The 22,523-nt window shown below is 44.1% G+C and overlaps 1 protein-coding gene across 2 annotated transcripts in view; it reads left to right on the top strand.

The window, feature by feature from the left end:
- The first annotated feature begins 1,052 nt into the window (after positions 1–1,052).
- The window catches only part of LOC122626178 (E3 ubiquitin-protein ligase TRIM9), an 81,344-nt gene continuing 59,873 nt past the window's right edge, over positions 1,053–22,523 (top strand). Inside the window, exon 1 of one of the 2 annotated variants that reach the window (XM_043806339.1) lies at positions 1,053–2,394. In XM_043806339.1, coding sequence (XP_043662274.1) covers positions 1,498–2,394 — 897 coding nt within the window. In that variant the 5' untranslated portion in view covers positions 1,053–1,497. The remainder of the gene's footprint in view (positions 2,395–22,523) is intronic. The other variant, XM_043806347.1, reaches the window with a different exon arrangement.

The raw sequence follows: 22,523 nt of genomic DNA, 5'->3' as shown, positions 1-22,523 counted from the left end.
TCAAAACAAACTGGAAAACTGGCTGAGACAGAGTCCGATTTTAAATCAGTCAAACAAACAGCGAGGTCCAATAATATTTGTAGATTGTAGAATCCACGTCGCTGACACCTCCATTGGGGAATGAGGGATATACCTATGTACATATAAGCATTTTCAACTAGGAATGTCGCCATGTGCACGAGTGGGTCGGTGGCCCGTCGGTGGTTATCAGTGGTGTAGTGGTGCAGTGGTGGCACCGACATTACCTGCTCACTTACCTGAGCCACTCACAGTGGTACTCCAATTAATAGCTCTTCAAGTCCAAGTCAAAGTTGACAAATTGTTTGCCCGGAATTTGGTTTCCTTCAAAAACTTGTGCTGATACTTGGAACTTTGATCAGGAACCTTAATAAGCTACAAAATTATAAAAATATATTAATTAGGCACAAAATAAGAGAAAAAACTTAATTGGATTCTTAAAAGAAAAAAAATAATTGTTAGTTGCTATTACTTCTGCAGCTGGTGTAAAACCAACTTTTTGAATCTTTATCAGTTTGTCATGTTTTACTGCTTCAGTTCAAACTGCCGATAAGGCAGTTCGTGAATAACATGCGATAGTAAAATGCAATACACATTGGTTTTTAATGCTTAGTTGAAAAAAATGTAACTATTTTATTTATAGCCCAAACGCAAATTTCCAATTTCAGTTGCTGACTTTCTGAAATCTTTACAGTGGCTCTCAAACTGTATTCGAACTGTTGAGTTAGAAGGTTCGAATCGAACAAGCTCGAGTTCGAATCGAACTTAACTCAACAGACAAATGATAACATAATAAAAAACAATAAGTAGAGGAAAAAATTACAAATAAATGTATTTTACAATTTAAAATTTTTAATAATTATTTTAACAAATGTTTCAGTGTTCATCACACTGAAATTAAATTTCATTCGAACTTGCATTGGTATGAAGTAGTTGGTTCCCTCCGGCGAACGCATTCGAGTTCGAATTGAAACCTCGACTGCGGAAGCAACCTTTTCCACGGCCAGTCGTTCAAAAATCTCAAGCGAGTCGGTCGTGTTGCGGATGCTCAAAATCGAAAATCGTCGCGTTTAAAAGTTAGGCGCGTAATCAAAGTGGAAAATAAAGAAAACATACTGGAAAGTATTGAAAAACATACAGGACGTTTTACAAAATATTTGTGAAAAGTGCATTTTCCGAGGACTGGAAAACATTCAGAAATTCAATTCCAAGTGAAGTTAATTCGAAAACCAAACCTAAATTGGTAAAAAGTGTGGTACTATTACAATCAAAAGTAAAACAGGATTTAAAGCGTGATTTTATTAAAGTGGAAAACTGGCATCGCAAAAGTGAAGAGTGTTAATTCGACGATTACCAAAGACATGTTGTCCCAAAGTGTGCAGCCCAACTAAAGCGCGGATACAACCGACTGAAACAGGACCTCTGAATCCGCCATCTCAATCCGAATCGCATTCCCCTAGCGGATTATAGCCACCAGACATGGAGGACGAACTGCGCTGTCCCACGTGCAAGCAGCTGTACGCCAATCCGGTGCTGCTGCCCTGCTTCCACGCCCTCTGTCTGGGCTGTGCCCTGGACATCCAGACGCCCTACAGTCCGGGCTCCGCTCTTCCGGGCGCTGTCAACGGTGCGGGGGCAGCCTCGGCGGCGGGACACAATGGGCTGCATGGCACTGGAGGCGGTGCCGGCGGAGGAGCAGCTGCTGCGGGCACAAATCCCAATGGACCCGGCACGCGGCACAGCTCCCACAGCTCCGCTGCGAGCACGGCGAGCTCGAATACGGGCAGCGAGAGCGTCACCTCCGACCAGGATCAGTCGGACAAGGTGAGCATCTTCAGCGAGGCGGACTCGGGCGTGGTCTGCTGCTCGAACACATCGCGTCCGGTGTCCTATGTCGGCACAGGACTGCTGCCCGGTGTGGGCAATGTGGTGGCACCGCCCGGCGCCGCCTACTGCCTCACCTGTCCGCTGTGCCGCAAGCTCGTCTTCTTCGACGACGGGGGCGTTAGGAATCTGCCCACCTATCGCGCCATGGAGGCCATCGTGGATCGCTTCTGCGCCCGCGAGGCGCTCCGCTGCCAGATGTGCGAGACGGATCCCAAGGTCGCCTCCCTGATCTGCGAGCAGTGCGAGATCCGCTACTGCGACGCCTGCCGCGAGCTCACCCACCCCGCCCGCGGACCGCTGGCCAAGCACACGCTGGTCAAGCCACGTGGCGCCGCCCAGCAGCGGGAGTCCGTCTGCGGGGAGCACGAGGAGACCCTCTCCCAGTACTGCCTCAGCTGCAAGGCGCCCGCCTGCGGCCTCTGCATCGGGGAGCTGCGCCACCAGGCCCACGACGTCCAGTCCATCAACGTCACCTGCAAGGCTCAAAAGGTGAGTTCTATATATTCTATATATATAGTCGTCTATAATAATGGGAAGTTGCATAAGTTTGTAAAATGTATAAACTGGTTGAATCTATATTACTATCAAAACTTATTCAGAGGCATATGCAAGTATTTATTGAGTTAATTAACTTAATACCAATAGAGCGGGCCATTTTACTAAGAACTATACAAAATAAATATTTGTATATTTATTGGTAAACAAAGAGCTTTTACTAGGAAGCCAGCAGAAGGAAAATGTGCTATTATTGGGAAGGCAGGAGAAGGAAAATGCGCTTTTATTGGAAAACCAAGAGAAGGAAAATGTGCTAATTAAAGAAATACCAAATTGGAATTGGTTATTTATGCAAACCAAGTTCAGATCCCAGCAGCTTGTGCACTGCCAATAAAGGCCAATGATATGACCGTGATGTCCGGAAATTCATTGCCAGGAATCAAAAGAGTCCTTTCGAGTGAAAGAAAAATACGGCACTAAGACAAACTAATTAGGGGCGAAAGTAGGGACCTCCGCAAATAAATATGTATGTATTTGCAGGCGAAGGCACCGCATATCCTGGCCACATCCTGGCTGGCTTCCTCCTTTTTAGTTGATTGTATTTCAGTGCTGCCTTTGCCCTTCGTCTGGCTTTTTTGTGGAAAATTTATGGCTTGTCTTGTGGCCCCGAACATTTTTCATGCAACATTGCTTTGCTGCAAGTATTTGGGGGTATTGGTGCTTACGGCAGCTTGTACAACTAGGAAATGCTACTATGAAGGTGAAATGGTAGAAAGGGCATAAAATAATACAGGAATTTATTGTACATTCTGCAAATGCAAGTCATAATTATAGAAGAGGTATCTCTGAGTCCGTGAGTCAGGTGAAGTATTTCATTAAAGCAAATTCTTTACAACTGCCACTCACCCTCGTCAGCTTTTGTTTTGACGGGACTTTCAAAGTGCCACAATCTCGCAACTTTTGGCACGCTAATTCAGCGATAAGTTTCGTTTTCCTACCTTTTGGAATTTCATTTCACCGAACTTCAGTGGCATTTTTTTTGTGTGGCCCTCTCACCTGTCGTTCGCTAGTTGAATTCATGAATTCCCCGTCTGTCGTCGAATCACTGGCAATTGTCAACGGCAACAATTTTAATATGGCAAATGTTTCGAGTGCCTGCACATCCTGTCATCCAAGGACAACAGCAAGCCGACGCCAGCGGAAGAGGACGAACTGCGGCAAGGACAGACGAGACCCAAGTGCGAAAAGTGACAAATTGCAGCGGCAGCCAAAACCAAGGATGACAGCGAACCAGAGAATCAACTGTCGAGTCAGGTCAAGAAGGATATGGCCCGCAGGGAAACGGGGCAGAAGGAATAGAAGGCATTTCTGTATCCTAAAGTATTTCACAGTCTCTGGCTGCTCAACCTGTAATCTAAATAGGAATACCAAGCAAGATTTCCAGGTGGAAGTGGATTTACTTATAGATTTATAAAGGGGCTGACGTTCTATTCCTATGTTTACCTATAAATATTCTCAAAGAGTTTGTACTATTAACTGGAATAGATAGATATCCAATAGATACCTTTCCTGCATTTTCACCATATTTCATAATTGCAGAGCCAGCGCCATGATAACGGTATCTGTAGCGTGTTGCGCCCCATTTGTATATCTATTTGGGTTGAAATGCGTGCCCATCAAATTGCGCATTCCGGAGTCTTATCAGTTCCATCGAAATGAGCCTCATTTGGCAGCCTCTGTAAATGCCCGCACTTTTGCTGTTCCCGTTTGCAACAAACCTGGATGGAGTAGTCCTTCGTAGATTTCAGATTTGCCATTTCCTGTCGGTTTATCGGGCATCTGGTCGCATCTTCTCGGCCTGCAACTGATTTTCAATTTCCATTGTTCCGCATCTTCGCCTGCAGGCGCAGAGTCAAAATTTCGAGCGAACAATGCCAAATGCCAAAATGCATCCCCATGCCCATGCCCCGGGCAGCTGATCCGAGGCAGCTGCCTCACCGCTCACCGCATAATGGCACAAGCCAGGTGAGGTTCCTCCTCCACCTCCAAATTCCAGCTCAGCCCCGCATGAATGACACACGCACGCAATCCGGAGTGACGCCTCCACCTTTTTCCCCCCCAAAAAAAAGAGTTGATTAGATAACCGAGTGGTTGTAGTCATGCATCCAGTCATACGGTCACCTGGAAAAAAACAACTCACCTCTCTAAATTGGATTTTTTCAATGCATTTACTTTTAATGAGCAGTAGCTAAAATGCTTAAAAAATCACTTTAAATACTTTCTGCTTTAGATTTACAATAGAAAATCATTTAGCTTTACTAGGAGAACAGAGTATAAATATTAAATATTAAAATTTGTGTTCTTGATTATTTACTTTATTTAAATAGTAATCTAAATCCCTTAAATTTTGTTTCCTGTGCTGAAGATTTATTTGCAGATAAGTTGGCCGTGTTTGTGCCATTTCTCACACCCAATTGTGGGCGAGCTCTTTTCAGCCTTTCTACCTGTCACTTTTGGAACAGGTAATCGCAATTCAGCTGGCCTGGGACTTTCCCAACTTGTTGTAGGGCCTCTGTAAATCATTAATTTCGCTGTTTATTTTGGAGTTGCTTATTCTGTGCCGTCGTATCCTGTCGCGTTATCCTTGGCCTGCTTTCTGCACCTCGACATTCCTCATTGTTGTTTATACATTTTTATTTCCTTTTCGCTCCTTGTTCCTTTGCTCCTTTGAGATTTATGACACCATCAAAGTGCAGTGCAGTTGTCCGTTGGCTGGGGAAAACATTCTGAAATATTTTGCAACATGTTTCGTGTTGTACCCAACACCACCACCACCACTGCCACTCTTTTTATCAGCACCACCAACCACCCGATCCACCCCTCCGCATAGCTCGTTTTTAAGGTCCTGTCAGATGATTGCACTGCATTTGTTCCGTTTAATGTGGCAGCATTCCATTGTTTTTCCTCCACCAACCCTGGGACAGGACAACGTTCTTTGGATAGATGTGTGTCGAATCTGTAGGAACCGCCCAGAGTTCAGGTTGTACCTCTCTGCAGATCCCAACAATGATGGCTTTAAATAGGTTATTCCATATATGATTAGGGGAAGTAAATGCATTCACAATGGTGCTGTTTGAAGGAAGTGTAAAAAATATTTGTATAACGATAAAATGTTACATGCGTGTTTTGATACACATTTTCCTCGATCAAAGCATAATTAAATCTTAGGTTTTCCTTCAAGTCCAGCTACATTTCTTTTACCTCCACGGATGTATTCCCGCTAATTTGGGTGTTATTTTCGGGAGCATACACACAAATTCCTTTTAGAAGGAAGAGCCAAGCGGGAATACTTCCCTAAGGCCCCCACTTTCACGTCAGCCAGCAGGCAGTTCAGTTAATTACAGTCCAATTACACGAACTTTATGTGTAGATACATTTGGATTTCTGACGTTGGCAGCAGGCTGGCCTGTCTTCCTCTCGCAATATAATTAAGCGGAAAAATGAATTACATAATTAATAAACAACATTCGACGCCGGGCTAATTAACAGACCATCGTGTCTTTGGGGGAGGCTAAAGAAATTAAAGCTGGCTGCAAGGAAAGCTCAGTCACATGAGAGTATAGCCCAGGATAGCACATCCCCAAAAATGCCAGGATAATGTGTGTTGCGCAAAAGCCAAGTTAATTGCAGGAGGCAAAGAAAGGGGAGCATAAAAAATGAATAGAAGAAAACGGGTGGCAATAAAATGAAATGAAAGCCAGCCAGGCAACAGCAATGAAAATTCTAAAAAACAGGAGAGCGACTGATGTACTTTCCCTAATTCATATAAAATTGCCAGCTTGCTCGTTTTTGCGCAACTGTGAAATTATTTTGTCACGAGTAAATTTCAGCAGTTGCTTGTTCACTAAATAATAACAAACTCGGCAAATGGAAAGCCACCCTGCAAATGGGTTGTATTTTTTACCTGTCTACCCCAACCAAACTTGAATGTTGGTCAACAAAAATAGAAAGGAATTTCTTTTCCCCAGTGCATAATTTTCGGGAATTTTTCAGCATTTGTTTGGGTGTGTCCCATTTCCCCAAAGGGGGTAGCTGGAATGGGAACAGGGAGTTTTCCACTTTTCCATTTTCGGGGGAAGCAGGAGCTAAGCTGAGTGGCAGTAAATGTTTACAAGTCCTATGCAGACATATGCATTATGGAGTCACGTGTCCAGCTCCATCTACGCCAGTTTAATGACCAAAAGTCCTCAGTTTGTCCACAGTTTGTCGTGGGGATATGAGCCATAGGTATTCCCCGGGGTCTTACATATATTTGGCCAACTTGTCCTCGGCCCATCAACATGGCTTTAATTGGCACCCATTGGTCGTTTACTTTGCGATGAACAGATAAAGCTTTGGGTAATTGATATTTTCACATCTTGATAAGCCGCAGAGGGGTTGTTATGCTGGTATACCATTTTCGGTTTTCTGACTATTATTTTGAAAGGGAATCTGAATATGTGACCTTTGCCTTCGTGGCTTAAAAGATTAATTCATATGTGCCCATTAACTTATGGTAATACCATAAGCGGAAGCTAGCTATGTACATAATTTTTGAAAGAAAATGTAAAGAACTTGAGTAGAACTTAACTTTTTTAAGGTCTATTGTCTGCAGCTTAATTGAAACCACAAAGCCAATAAGCGAAAGCCTGAGCAAATAAGGCAATTGCGTTTAGGACCTTTGTTGTTCGCAGCCAAACCGCGACCGCAAGCCAATCGCATAAATATGTGTTTATTCATATACTTACCCCTACACATGATTTCCATTAACATGGCGAGGCTTTGCTTCACTTTCATGTGGAAATTTCACGGGGAAACTCCAACCGTTTCCCATTTTCCGTTTGAAAATGCCCGCTGTGAAAGCCCCTAATTATTTCCACCATAAATGTCAAACCAGATGGCAGGGTTGGGCGTTGGGTGGCTGTGGGTGGCTGAGTGGGAGGTGGAAGTGGGAGGTCGAGGGCGTGACCCCACCCGTTTGTGAGCTGCTGTTGTTGTTGTGCTGATTTTCGACGGTCAGGATCGCTTATCTGAAAATTGCTTTTCGCGAGCCTTTTCAACGCTAAATGCGAAATTACAAAAGTTGGAAAAAATAATTCTCCCCCTCTCGCCGCTGTAATTTATGCGCATTTTGCATGTCCCAGCGCAATTGTCAAGGTTTTTTGTAAATGTTTCTGTTTATTTTTTTGGTTTTGGTTTTGGCTTTACTTTGCGATATAATTACTTTTGTTTATTCACCCAACGACCCCGCGACCCCCGCGAACATAGAACAACTTTGACCGCAAAACTTTTTCGGTTTGCCCACCAAGGAAGCCGGCTGGCCATGAAAATTGCGTTAAAAATTATTGGATTTTGTGGCTCAATTTTTGTTTTTTTTCGTTTTGGTGTCAGCATAATTCTGAGGGCATGACCACTAAGCATCCCACATCCCGTATGAAGGGCCCACCCATTATTGATTTAATTTAATTAGTTTCCATTTCGCCGCTGACCAATTCACTGATTTCCGAATTTTGTTTGCCCGTCTGCGTTTTTAGTTTTTAAAAATTTCCGTTTCTGTTGTGATTGCAGTGTTTGCGTTGAGAGATGTGGGTTTGGTGACCCCGCCTGGTGACCCCGGCCGAGAAAGTTATTAAAATTTTATGGCCATCACATCGAATTTTCCCATTCTCGAGAGTCAGTTTTATTGCTTTTTGCCGCTACTTACTGTCTGTGGGTTTTTTGGGCTGCTTCTGTTCTGAATGCATTTTCATGTTTTATTCGTTATGTTTTATTCGAAACGAGTGCAAGTAAAATACTCGAAATTGACGTAAATTGGATTTTATTTGTTTTTTTTTAAGAATGTTTTGTTTTGTTCTTTTCTGAAATTTGGCTTATGTTTGTGAGTGTTTTGCAGTTACTGCAGATTTTATTTGTTTTTTTTTAAGAATGCTTTGTTTGTTATTTTCTGAAATTTGGCTTAAGTTTGTGAGTGTTTTGCGGATCTTGCAGCAGTTTTACATGTATTTGTCCATGTATTTAAAGGTTTTTTATAGCCAAACCAAACTATGCAAATATTTAGAAATAAATAACTTCCACAATGAACAACAAAGTGGCAACATATTGCCCACCAGACAACCTATAAATAAGCTAAATGCAACAAAAAACCTGATATTGCACTTAATTTATGTAAATTCCATTTGTGCACGCCAATAAAGAGCACATTTTTGCACTGGTTAATTGCAGAAAGAGTTTATTTTTCTATTTATTTAAGCGCTAATTTAAATGGCAAATAAATAAATTATGTCGCCGGCGAGTGCGGTCCACAGTTGCTTTATTTAAATAAATAAATTATCGCCCGGTGGAAAATTTGCACCGTGTCATTGCGGTTGGCAACTAGAGTTTATGTATATTGATATATGTTGAGATATTATTCATGATTTGGCAGCATTAGCGAGATAAATAAAGCACTAATTTTGGCAACAAATGGTGGAAACACCTGTGCTTGGTTTAAGAAATTAAAATAGTTGGCGTTTATCTATTGGCCGTATCTATAACTTCATTTAAAATACATAAGCTGAAATAGTAAGGCTTTTTATATAAAATTATTATTAAATTATTATAGTAAATTATCAGTTATCTCAAGGTCAAATACAATTTGAATGCATAATTTCGCAACTACAGCCCTATCTGCAGGCAATTAGCCATCGCAATTGAAGTACTTTGAATGAGTTTGTCTTTCCTATCTGCCGGGTATACATATTTGTCGATAAGGCCATAGTCCCAAGACATCTGGGCTGATATTTACCTTCGAGCTTTGGTTCATGTCAATGCCTTCCAGAACATATTGACAAATGCGGACTGAGTATCTGTGTTTGATTTACCGATTCCTGAGGTGCGACTCAATTTGCTGATTGATTCGCTGGATCCGCCAGGCAATCGGAGCGAGGAGAATCAATTTGTCGCAGCACAGGCTTAAAAACAAATTAGAGCGTTACCCAGGAAAATAGTATTAGGTTAATTGGGGAAAAATTGTGTTTTTAATTTAACGCAATGCCACTGGCGTTCAATTAACAAGTGTAGAGGGGATTTGTGTCTGAGTTTGAGGTAATAAATAAAAATCAGGGAGTGCGCTTTAAACAAATTTACAATCGATTTAACAATAATATTATCCAAGCGATTTTTCCCATATGCAAATTGATGGCAATGAAATTCAAACAGTTTACAGCCGCCGTTTGGCGGAAAAATCGAAATTAGAAATTGTTTTTAATTATGCGTAAAAAAGAATAAATACGTAAATCAATGCAGCGATTGCTGTTGTTCCTTGGAGTGTCAAAACGGAAGTTTTAATTTACATGCATATGCAAATTTTCCAACTAAATGAACTGTGCGAGCCCGACAACAAAGTATTCCAGCACGCAACCAAAAACTTAATGAAAATCCAATGTGAAAATTCAATAAAGTTCTTTGTTTGCGAATGCATTAAATGGCTGAATTCGTATTAAATTTGTGGTTGGGCGGCGCTTTTATGACTGTTAAACGTTTGACGCTCGCACTTAATGGGGCCGTAAAAAATATTCCCGCTGCTCGTTTTTTGTTGTTGTTCGTCTTTTATTTTTTAATTAGCCGCCGCACAAAAAAGTCACCCCGCAGAATCAGCCAGCATGCCATGCCACATGTGGCACGAGCGGCGACATGCAGCAGCAGTTGTAAGGTGTCGTTAAAAACTACAATGTGTACACTCGACTGCACATACATATATATTTATATATATATTATATCCCTGTCCCTATCCGTATTCCTATCCCTATATGTAAGGCATCCCTATCCGAGTGGCGCAGTTTTTTACGAGTCCTGCACAGCGCCAACTGTCAACGGGCTTGTTGACGTTTTAAATTTCTTCGCTGGCTGCGTGTGTGGCACGTGAATGTGGGCCACTGGGCAAGGGGCATGGAATGGGAATCGAGGTGGAGGTGGAGATGGCTATCGGCTATGTGTCCCGATTCCAGCTCCTCTGCTCCGCCTGGTCAAGTGTTAATGGCATAGTTAGGCGAGGAATTACAGGGAATTTGCTGCGGAGAGCCATTTTCGAGCATTCTTGGATGCAGTAGCATAACTAGAACTATTAAAGAATTAAATTTAAAGAAAACAGTAGCTTGTAACTCTAGAGGAGTATCAAATCGCTTAAATTTTATTTGATTAATATTAATGCATTTTATTGGCCTGCTCTTTAAGGGAATTTCGGAAGCATCTTAGATTGCGGTCAGTTCGTTGATAAGCATGCTATAAATCAAACAATTTCAATAAACAATCTTCCAATTAAAGTCTTGCCTCAGAGTGTATATTTATTTTGAAGAATAAACCCAATAAAATGTAATTATTTTAATCGCTGCCCCTTTTCTGACAAATTTAATGTGCGATCATAAAAGTGCGTTACTCTTAAATGAGAGCATAAAACGGGTGACTTGATGCAGCAATCCACATCATCGAGTCTACATATCTGGGAATCTCAATATTTAGTAGCTTCGCTGGGTGCTGTCACCTGGAAGTGGAGCTCGTTAGGGATCAGCTACTTGAGCATTCAGTGCCGCACGAGGGTGCAATTACATGCTGCACGTATGCAAGCCATAAAATACCTCAAAGTGGAAAGAGTGCGGGAACTGGAGGGACCCCATACCCTAATCGACCCACTCGCTGACAGACTGACAGATGTTTATCAACCGCGAAGTTTATTGCATTTCACAAGAATCACACTATAAAACTGATAAAGCGACAAGCCATTCCACCAAGGAGTGGAATCGAAATCAAAGCACATAACTGGAATCGATAACGAATAACATTTGGTTTTATGGGCCACATTGAAATTATTAAGGTTTTCTCCCAATTATCATATATCGCAGATAGATAAAGGTTTTCCATTTTGTTTTTATCGTGGGAGAGCATGTCTTAATCGAGTTTCTGAAACGCAGTACGAATGGGTTGTAGATGTTTCATCCAGTTCCTTGGGCAGCAGAGAATTAAGTTAATCTAATCTTTGTCAAATTGCCAATCAATTGGAGTGAAATGATGGCTTTAAGGCTACATCTGTCACAGAAGATAACCAAGTTATTTGTCGAGAGTCGCACTGAACTGCAACTGAAAAGGCTGTGGTAAAATAGAAACCAAAAGAAACAGTGGTCTTAATTATAGGATTTGATAGGTATAGAACAACACTTTAACTTCATTGTTCCATGAAAATATCAAATTTAAACTGTAGATATATATGTTTGCGTTGTTAGACTACACCCAATCACATAAGTGCCATAAATCTTCATCAGCTGGCCAAGATCACATTTTCATTGCACTGGGAGAGCACTGTAAGTGAGGCATGGGCATGGGGCATGCTACGCCCGACAAAGTGACAACTTCATGAACTATTCAAAGTGCCTCGCCTGCCACTGCCACTGCCCACTGTCTCTGCTCTTGGTTCTGCTACTGGTTCTGTTTCTGCTTCTGTTGCTGCCCAGGTGGGCTCCCCAGGTGAGCACCTGCAGCGGCTGCGCTCGTATCCTGGTCTTTGGCGTGTCCTGTGGTCGGGGCGCGTAAATTGCCCCACCTCCGGCTGCTTTATTGTTGTCCCACTTGGACTTGGAGTGTCTGGCGGAGGATTCTCGGCTCCCTATCTCTGCGGATTGCGGATTGCGGCTTGTCAGCTGTCGGCATTTGGCCGCTGTCCACTGGCAGTGGACTTTGGTGTGGAGCTGATTTGAGCCCCGCTTTTGGTTTTGGATACTCCACTCCATTAGCATGTTTCATTTGTGCTGAAAGGCAGGCGGCATTAATAATTCAAGGCTGCTGATTTGAAATGCAATAACAATTTGATTTATTTACAGATAGCAGAGTGAGTGGTAGTAACTTTCTGGGGCGTTGACTTGAGTTGATTACTAGATGGCCAAGTAAGGGGCTGCTTAAGTTGTAATTTATTGTGATTACTATCGGAAGGAATAAGAGTCTTAATTAAATTAGTGTCTTCTATCTAGTCTGGTATCTTATCTGATAGGCTTGGCAAAAGTTTCGGTTGCTTTAAGTATTATATACTTTGGTTTTGATAAAACCTAACAACTAATTTTCGTTTTCTGCTCTCTTTTTCAGGTATGTAAATCCCGCTTCCTGTCACCAACGTCCACTTTGATTTTCGAAGCGAAAGTAAGTCCCTATTTGCCTTTTGGTCATTTTGGTCATTGGGCTTAATGGAAACCAGATTCAAAGCATTCGAGTGTCAATGTAATCAGATTTCCAACACGTGGCCAAGGACTTAAAAAAGCCTGTTAATCTCAACAAAAAGAGCCGCAGAATAATTTTTATTAATTAAATTTCCGTGGCTTACCGCGGCCCTCATCATCAGCGCTCTTGGCCGCTGGAAAGCCGCTTAAAATCACAATTTTTGTAAAGTTTTCGCAGCGGCCTTTGAACTGAAATTATGACCCCGGGCGTAAGGCTGTCAACAAGTGCACGCCGCGTTTTTTCCCTCATTTTTCCCCCATTTTCCTCCACATTTTCCCGGCTGTCTGGCGCTTGACGAAATTTTTTAATCAATACACAACCTGAGGCCATTGTTGATAAAACATTTTGACGTGCCCCAACAGCAGATATGAATTCATATCATTCCCTTCGCCAGCGGCATTCTGTGATGGAATCAGTTTTTCTGAATATTCAATAGGGGGAGAAAAGCTCACACTAGTGACGGAAAATAACATTTCGAATGAATACACATATTAAAGTATACCCACTTTTTGCCAGTTCTTCAAGTCTCGTCGGTTTTTAAAACGCAACTTGTACAAATTTAACCTTTCACACAACGCCAATATAATGAAGCCATTGGTGGGGGTTGACTTTTTGGGGGCGAAAAAAGCAAACACGGAAACCCTTTTTCGGCGAACACCTGCCCAAGTGACCCCAAATACCTTTCCCCTTTTAACCTCGCCCACAACTCAAACAATTTTTAATTTGTTGACTCTGCGTGCGGACCTTTGACAAACATTTATTTTAATTTGTTTGGCCCGACTAACGAAATAATTTAGATAAATGCGAACACCCTTTGTGGAGGCCCCAACTTTCCACGAACATGAGATCTAATTAAGCGAATCCATCGCTGGGATCCCTTGCAAAAATAATTCTCAAGCCTGTCCACCAAAATTGATTACTTGACCCGTTTTCGTCTTGACGCTTTTTCCCGAGAATTGCCCAGCACATTTCGGCAGTTTTTCACAATTTTATCAGGCTATTTTCAGACCCATTTTCCCATTCACTCGGTTTTCTTTAGGGAATTCGCCTTTTGCCTTCGCCTTTATTTTGTGTAATGTGCCAAAATGTAGTAACATTTTTTATTTATGTCAACCGCTTTGCACATTCAGCTAGCAAAAGAAAAAGGTCAATGCGGATCTGGGCGAACTTTCCCTTATTAAATTATTTCCCATTTTTCCTCTAGACTTTTTCTCGTTTGCCGGAGATAAAGGCACATAAAGTGACCAGAATAATGTTGCAGATTTTAAGTTGCTCTACATTAAGACCCCAATAAAAAGAAGCAGTAAAGGACAAGTGTTATTATATAGATCGGAATAGGTCGAATTTAATCGAATATTTTGAGAGATATGTGTGGGTGTCAAGTTAAAGTTAAGTTTTGATTTGGGAATCTTTAATTAAATGTACACAAATAAGACAAATTGAATCGAATATTTTGAGAGATATGTGTGGGTGTCAAGTTAAAGTTAAGTTTTGATTTGGGAATCTTTAATTAAATGTACACAAACTCTGCGAAGCAAACTTGTGAAAATTCAGCTTACTTCACCGAAAGTTTCCGTTTGGGTGGCACTTCCCACGAGATTAACTTTTCCCAGCCACAGAAACACACAATTAGCCGCAGAAGGAATTGCATTTGACGATTTGTGGATGGAAAATGCAAATAGATGCGCATAATAAACGAGAGCTCGTGCAATTCAATTAAAAACTGCTGACCCAACCAATTCGGCAGGAAGTCAAAGTGGCAAACTGGCAAAGTGGCAAAGGGATAAGACAAAGGCGAGTCCTGCGAGGAGGAGTGCGTGCTGATGAGATGACTGGCATTAGACATTAGACGCAGGACACGAGGCTGCCTTCGAGTGCTCAGCAATTCGTATCTAATTATAATAAAAAGCCGGGCTGGGTGAAAATGGCAAAGGCCGTAACAACAAATGGGCCTCGAGATGATTAGGCTGCGATAGCTGGCAGAAGCTCCTATGCCACCAAGGACGACACAAATTACACAAATGGCATGCTGATTAGGAAGAAAAGGAACGAAAATGAACGAAACTGAACGAAACGTCGAAGATATCGACACACAGGAGGCGACTTTCTTCGTCCTGATTGTGCCATTTTAATTAAAGCACGGAATATTGGCAGCGAAAAAGAAAGGAAAAGAACGAAAGTCCTCGACATGTTGATGTTTATGATTGCCGAATCCAGGACGTATTCAGCCCTTGTCCTGCTGCCACTTTTAATTCAATTACGCTTTTCGTGTTATCAAACAGAATGGCAGCGCTAGGAATTAATGAGCGCTAAATTAGTGAAGATTATGCCATTAGGGGTTGACTTCCCCCCCTTCTCAATCCAACCATTCCCTCTCAGCTTGAATGTCCTTTTCCCCGCAGCTTTATCGAGCTGTCGAGCTCATCAAGTCTCAGCGTTGTCTGATGATTTTTATTGTTTGCCTGACCTAATTTTCCTTCTCTTTGCATTGACCATTTCTGTTTTGGCCGGCCTATCTCTAATGTCTGAATTGCCCACAAAAGAGGAGAAAGAAAGGCATTCCAGAGTGCTCCCATCTGGCCATTCCCCATTACCCCCAGGCAAAACACACACAAAAATGTTTATGAACAAAAAGCTTTGGCATCCCTTTGTGGCTGTCTCTCTTTTCGGATAGCCGGATGTATGGCTGGCTATCAAAATTTAATATGAACAATGGCCAAGAACTAAAATGCCCTGGCTTGCCCTGGCACACGTATTTCGAGACAGGCTCTTGTGCGTCGAGAAAAGTGCCTGTATCCTGCGTAAATATTTTTAATTTAATGCATTTTTGAAGCTCACGCTTCACCTATGCGTTCAAATTGAATATTGTGTGGCAAAGGGGAAAATATTGCTAAAATAAACAACAGGAGAATGAGAAACTATTTCCAATAAAGAATAGCTTAGACTGGACTGAAATTTCTCACAAATTATGGTGGAATATTGCCCAGATATTGTACTAGTTACCATAGTTGGCTTAAAACCCACATCTTTGTTTTGCATTTGTAGGAATCCATGAACGCTGCAATTCCCCGAGTCCCCGAGCCCATTTATCAAACCCACAGCCCGCTCAAAACTCAGATTGCTTCGCCAGTAACTTTACATATGAAGTTCATTGACAAAGTTCGTGTTTTGATCTCTCCAAGGGCGCCTGCATTTCCTGGCTACAGTCAAGCAACCCTCTGGCAAAAACAATGACAGCAGCCAGTTCGAGACATCTGCCGAGCTGAACGCACGCGCGGGGTACGCAGCTAATCAACGCGAAAAGTGAAAGTTTCTGTTCGCCGTGATAAACCAAAGACAAGTCCAAAATAGTGGCACAAATTGTTAGTAGTGACCCTCAAGTCGATATCAGTGATGTTTTAGTGGAACTTAACCACTTTCATTTAAAAAAGACTGAATTTATTTACACAAAGTGGGGCTCCCAGTGGCCACGCGATCGCTTGTGCACAAAAACCAGCTGTTGAGCTCAAAGCTCCAACTATCCCAGGGTCCAAGTCTTGACTAGGACCCTGGTGATTTGATGCATACTTCCAGGCGTGCTCTAAAAACGAAAGCTTGTGACAGTATGAAATCAACAAGATACAAAGAGATGCTTGGCGATGCGCTTAGAAATGCCGTCAATCAACCTGAGACGATGAACGGCGTAACCGAGACTACCACGACGGTGACTCCGACTACTGGCCCCTTTTCGAGCGCCAATGAATCTCCAGCTGGGCTTCACACCCGCAACCTAAACTCTGCTTCAGGTGACGCAGTAGTGCAGCGATTCCAAACTGTAAAGCGCAAGACAACACCAGGCGCTTCTCCAAATCTTGAGAGGAAGAAATTTAACTCTGGCAAAAAGGATGATATCTCCCATGCTAGCTACAATGGCCGATCAAATCGTTTCGGGCTCCTCGCGGACACCCCAGCTAACATGGAATCTGAACTTGAAAGTGTCGAGCAGCCCAGCACTAGCCGCCAAGCTGCTATAGCTGCGCAGGAGAGGGCGGCTACTGGCAAAGCGCAACCAAAGCCACCACCAATTGTGCTTGAAGGAGTCAACAACGTCAACTTGCTGATGCTGGGAGTTAAAAGAGTGGCTGACATTAGCAAGGTCGAAGCTAGAGCATCGCTGGGTGGTGTCATGCGACTTTACGCTGCTGATGCAAGCACGTTTCGAAGTATCGTCAGCTGGCTAGAGGACGAGCAATACGAGTTTCATTGCTACCAGCTGAAGGAGGACAGACCATATAGAGTCTGCGTAAAAGGTCTGCACCACAGCATGCTGACCGCCCAGATTAAGGAGGAGATTGAAAAAGCTGGTCACAAGGTACTTGATGTACATACGCCCCTAAAGCGCAGCGAGCCTGGCACTCCCACAACAAAGCCAGTCAATATGTTCTTCATTAATATTGCCGCTGCGGCTAATAACAAGGAGATTCTGGCAGTGAAGACTCTATGCCATATGAGAGTGGTAATAGAGCCACTTCGCAAGCGCACTGCCATCGTGCAATGTCACCGATGCCAGCAGTTTGGTCACACGGCCAAATACTGCCGTAAAGCACACATATGTGTGAAGTGCGGTGGAGAGCATCCTGCCAAGGAGTGTACTCGACCGCGCAGTGAGGAATGCACTTGCTACAACTGTGGTAAACAGCACCCAGCCAACTATTCGGGCTGCACCAAGTACCAGGAGTATCTGCAACGCTCGAGGCCGAAGAGTGGACTTGGAAGCAAAACCGAAGGTACAGGTAGAAGTTTGCCACGCTACACCACCGGAAGCAGGGCGACTGCCACCCTTCAAGGCGGCGTTTCCTATGCAGATATAGCAAAGCAGCACCAGCAGCACTGCAACGACAGGAGCCGCAGCCGACAAAGGACGACGAGAGATCAACTCCAGCAGCCGACGGACACCAACAACAACATCGAAGTCATCCTCAAGGCACTGAGTGATAGCATTAACTCCCTCCGGGCGCTCCAAGAAAAGCAGATGGAGCTTATGATGATGATGCTAAAGCAGCAGCAACAACAGACACAGCAGCAGGGGCAGATTCTTAATCTGCTCACTGCCCTCCATGCGCAGCAAGCCCCATAATGATGCCGCTGCGCATCCTAGTGTGGAACGCCGACGGCGTATCCAAGAAGTTGCCTGAAGTGGAGTGCTTCGTGCGACGACATGAAATCGATGTGTTACTGCTCAGCGAGACACACTGCAAGGGGACACAGGCGCCCAAGCTATTCGGCTTTGTAGCTTACACTGCCAATGATCCGAGTGCTGGCAACGCCAAAGGCGGGGCAGCAATCTTGATCAAATCTAGCCTTGCCCACTTCCCGCTAACACCAATAGCCACTAACAAGGTGCAGCTCGCGCCGGCGGCTATTGAAACGGCACTTGGTCCTATAAGCTTTGGAGCGGTGTACTGCCCACCGAGATTTGCATGGACTACGGACGAGTTTAAGGACATTTTGGAAGAGTTCCAGACGAAATTCATCGTTGCGGGCGATTGGAACGCGTCCCACTGGCTCTGGGGTGCTGGAAGGAGCAACCAAAGAGGCATTGCACTAGCGAATCTCGTACTAAACTCGGAGGTGAACTCGCTAGCAACAGGAGGACCAACAAGATACCCGTATGGCAGTAGAGGCTCCCCAGGGTACATTGATTTTGCACTGACAAAGGGTGTGCTGGGCATTCACGCTAACATAAGTGCGGTTGCTGAGCTTAGCTCCGACCACCTGCCTCTGGTAATTACGCTGGATGCGGGGGCAATATGCTACCCTAAGATGGAGCGGCTTATCACTAGGCGTACTAACCTGGAGGTATTCCAATCGCAACTAGAATCCACATTGCCCCTCAACACTACCTTAAACTCTGGTCAGGATGTTGATGAAGCTATTGAACTTCTTACCAACAATATCAAGTCAGCAGCTCGATTGGCAACTCGCAGCATATCTCGGCAGCCCGCGGTAGATCGAATCCCAATAACCAGGGAGATCCTGCTGCTCATAGCTGAGAAGAGGCGCTTACGCACTAGGTGGATCAGGTCCCGTCACCCGTTGGACAAGACGGAATGGAATCGAGCGCTGAGTAGGCTCCGATGCGCGTTGGTGCGGCACAAATCCGCATGGTTCGACGAAAGGCTTGCCAATACTGGAGTCGAAAGCGAAGCGACGCATTCGCTGTGGAAGGCCACGCGCGCAATCAAAAGGCGTTGCACGAGGAAGGCGCCTTTAGTCGATAGCAACGGGACATGGTGTCGGACCGACTTGGGACAAGCGGAGGTATTCGCTGCGCACCTCGCTGAGCGATTTCAACCATTCAAGCTTGCCAGCCTGCAACAGGTTGAAGAAACTCAGGAGCGGTTGAACCAAGCGCTTCAAATGGACCTGCCAATCACGCCGTTTGAACCCTGCGAGGTAGCCGAAGTCATTGTGCGCCAGAGTAGCAACAAAGCACCAGGACATGACGTCATCTGCAACGCCACATTGAAGGCCCTGCCCAGTCAAGCGATCCTCTACATAACGTTGATTTTCAACGCTATTGTGAGGTTGCAATACTTCCCTTATCAGTGGAAGCTCGGGATAATCTCCATGATCCACAAACCTGGCAAGCCGGAAAGGGAGCCCGCCTCCTACCGGCCGATCAGTCTCCTCCCTTCAATTTCGAAGGTGTTTGAGAGAATGATTGCTGTCCGGATTGTAAGGATTATGGAAGCCCAGGGGATTACCCCTGAGCACCAGTTCGGTTTTCGTGCTGGCCACTGTACTGTCGAGCAGCTCCATCGGGTCGTCGAGCAAATTCTGACTGCCTACGACAACAAGGAATATTGCAACAGCCTCTTCTTGGACATTCGAGAAGCGTTTGATCGAGTGTGGCACATTGGACTTCAGCTAAAAATCAAGCAGACGCTGCCTGCTCCATATTATGGGCTGCTAAAATCGTACCTGGAAGGTAGGAGGTTCGCTGTGCGATTCCATTCAGCAATTTCCACCGAGCACAATGTGGCAGCTGGTGTTCCACAAGGAAGTGTCCTGGGCCCCCTGCTCTACTGCCTATATAGCCACGACATGCCGCAGCCGGATGTAAGCCTTTACGGGAACTCAATGTTGGCCACATTTGCCGATGACGTGTGCGTCACCTACAGGTCCCGATGCGAGCACGACGCAGCGGATGGTATACAGGACTTTGCAGATCGATTCTCGGAATGGGCAAGACGTTGGAACATTGGCATAAATAGCAGTAAATCCAACAACGTTTGCTATACTTTAAAGCGGAGAACGCCACCGCCCGTCTACATCGAGGCAGCCCTTGTACCACAGCCGAACGCAGCCAAATACCTTGGAGTGCTTCTGGATCGCAGACTCACATTTGCCAAGCATGTGACCGACATTAAAACTCGCCTACGTGCTAAGGTGGCGAAGCACTACTGGCTACTGTGTCCGCGCAGTAAATTGTCGCTATCCAACAAGCTGACAATCTACAAACAGATTTTAGCTCCAAACTGGAAGTACGGGTGCCAAATCTGGGGCTTGGCATGCGACAGCCAAATCAAAAGAATCCAGGCTATACAAAATAAGGTCGCAAGACTCATCACCGGATGCGAGTGGTTTGTGCGAAACACCACCCTGCACAGAGACCTGAAACTCGCAACGGTATTTGACGAGATAAACCAGCACTCGAGCAGATACCATGACAGGTTGGAGAGCCACAGAAATCCGCTGGCCAGCGCTCTAAACAGATCTCGCCCACTAAGAAGGCTGAATAGAAGACAACCGAGGGATCTCATATCCCGATCTCCTGTGACAAGGGTCAGCAGAAGCGGACGCTTATTTTAATTCCTATATGTTATCTGTGATTGTTATGTAATTGTAGTAAAATCATTGTAAAATAGAAAAAGCTAACTGTAGTTAGCCGGCGCGCCCAAATGGGCTGAATTAATAGAAAAGAAGGACACAAAGGGGCTCCAAGTTTTCCCCGTATGCCTTAATAAATAAACAATTATTATTATTAAAAAAAAAAAAAAAATGACAGCAGCCAAACCCTTAACCCATTGTTCGCATCCAAAGTCGCATTTAACATTTTAACCTTTCATTTTCGAAACAATTGCGTCTGCTTATAAAAAATAGATGCGAAACGAAACGAGGCGAAATACCAAGAGAGATGGCCGAGTTGAAGGGAGACTGCGACGTCGAATGGGTTGAGATGTTGGGGAATGGTTCCTCGTAGGTGGAGACGGGCACTGCGGTGAATGACAGGAGGATGGAGCTCCATGCGGGAAGCCTGGATGTGTCCTGGCAGCCAGGACTCGCTCACTCAAATTAAAATGTATAAAACAGAAGTAGACTGATTCGAGCTGCGGCATGCAAATGGAATTAGGACTGGGAGGCGGGTGGTTTTCGCATGCCGTGCATACTCCCCAAAGCAATAACGATGGCAGCCGTGAAGGAAGTATAGAACTCAACTCATTTGCACCGCGGAAAATATTATAGGGAATTTTGAAATTAATTTTAAGGCTACAAGCCACAGTAAGATATATAACAGTATACGTATACTAAGTTCTAGAATTATTAGCTTTAAGAAGTATTTGTTTCGTTTGATTTGCTTAATGGCTTGAGTTCGAATTGATTGAAATTGAAATTCCTACAGTTTCCTTTGTGAAATTATTATGAAACTTGGCACAGTGCAGCGATGTTTCACTTTGCTCGATGTTTCAACCTTTGACTGACGATTCCCAGCCCCAACCTCCGACTTTGAGTGGGTTATGCATGCCATAGCTCTGTGGCTAACATTTCAATGCATTTCATTCCGCTGCAGATGTGCAAATTTGATTCCGAGTCGCAGTTGATGCGCAGCTGTTGTCTTTGGCTCGTGCTCATGCTCGCACTTATTACTCATACGCCCGGTGTGTTGACATATTTCCAGCTGGATACCGGGTCCTTGCTATGCCTTTGTAGGCATCTCGCACAGGCATACCTGCGCAGGATTACAGTCATCCTCTCTGCCTCACTCCACACACACATGCATATATATCCTTGTAACTTTGTGTATCGTTTGCTGTTTTCATTTGCGCTTTGGCAGAAAAACTTTGCATACTTTGTGGCGTCTCTTGCAGCTTGCGGAATGTTCATCTGGGCTACAAATAATTCTGAGGGTGTGTGTGCGAGTGTGCGAGTGTCCCTCTGGAGTGGGGCTGTGTGCGAGTGTGCATGTGTGGAGCTGACAAGTGCAATAATATCATAACGACAACAGCAACAACACGTTCGTGCCCTTCTCCTCGACTGTTGTTTCTCTGCATTGTTTGTTTTTTGAGCTGTTTTTTCGCCCCGGGCTGTTTGGTCTTACAAGTTCACAAAACCCACAAGTGCAGAGATCTCCAGCTGCCCCACTCTCACCCAAGTGCTCATCCTCCGGCTGAAGAGTCTGCGTTATGTGATTAGGGATTGCGATTAGGGATAGAACACCATATGTGCATTAGAAGTTCATCAACTTAATAGTACACTAAAAGTATATATAAAGGTACCTTTAACTTTTTAAATAGGCTTCGGGAAATGGACGTTAATTGAGACCTAATTGGTTTACACACCATAAGAGGTGCAAGGGTTACAAAGTATTTCATCATCGCAAGAGTAATTGATTTAAAGTTTCAACTAAAAAGTAAACCAGTTAGTTGCCCGGTGAACGAAGACATGGTGTTTTAATTGAATTTGCTCGTGTCACAGTAAACTTGAATATCATCATTGTCGTTCTATGCAACTGAAACCGAAGCTCAGACGGCAAATGTTGTCGAGTCACCTTGCGACATGGTAAATTGCAGATGTGCCACGCC

The sequence above is a fragment of the Drosophila teissieri genome, chromosome 2L, assembly GCF_016746235.2.
Source record: "Drosophila teissieri strain GT53w chromosome 2L, Prin_Dtei_1.1, whole genome shotgun sequence".
Taxonomy (NCBI): Eukaryota; Metazoa; Arthropoda; class Insecta; order Diptera; family Drosophilidae; genus Drosophila; species Drosophila teissieri.
The sequence above is the reverse complement of the archived record's forward strand: the minus strand, read 5'-3'. Positions and strand labels throughout refer to the sequence as shown.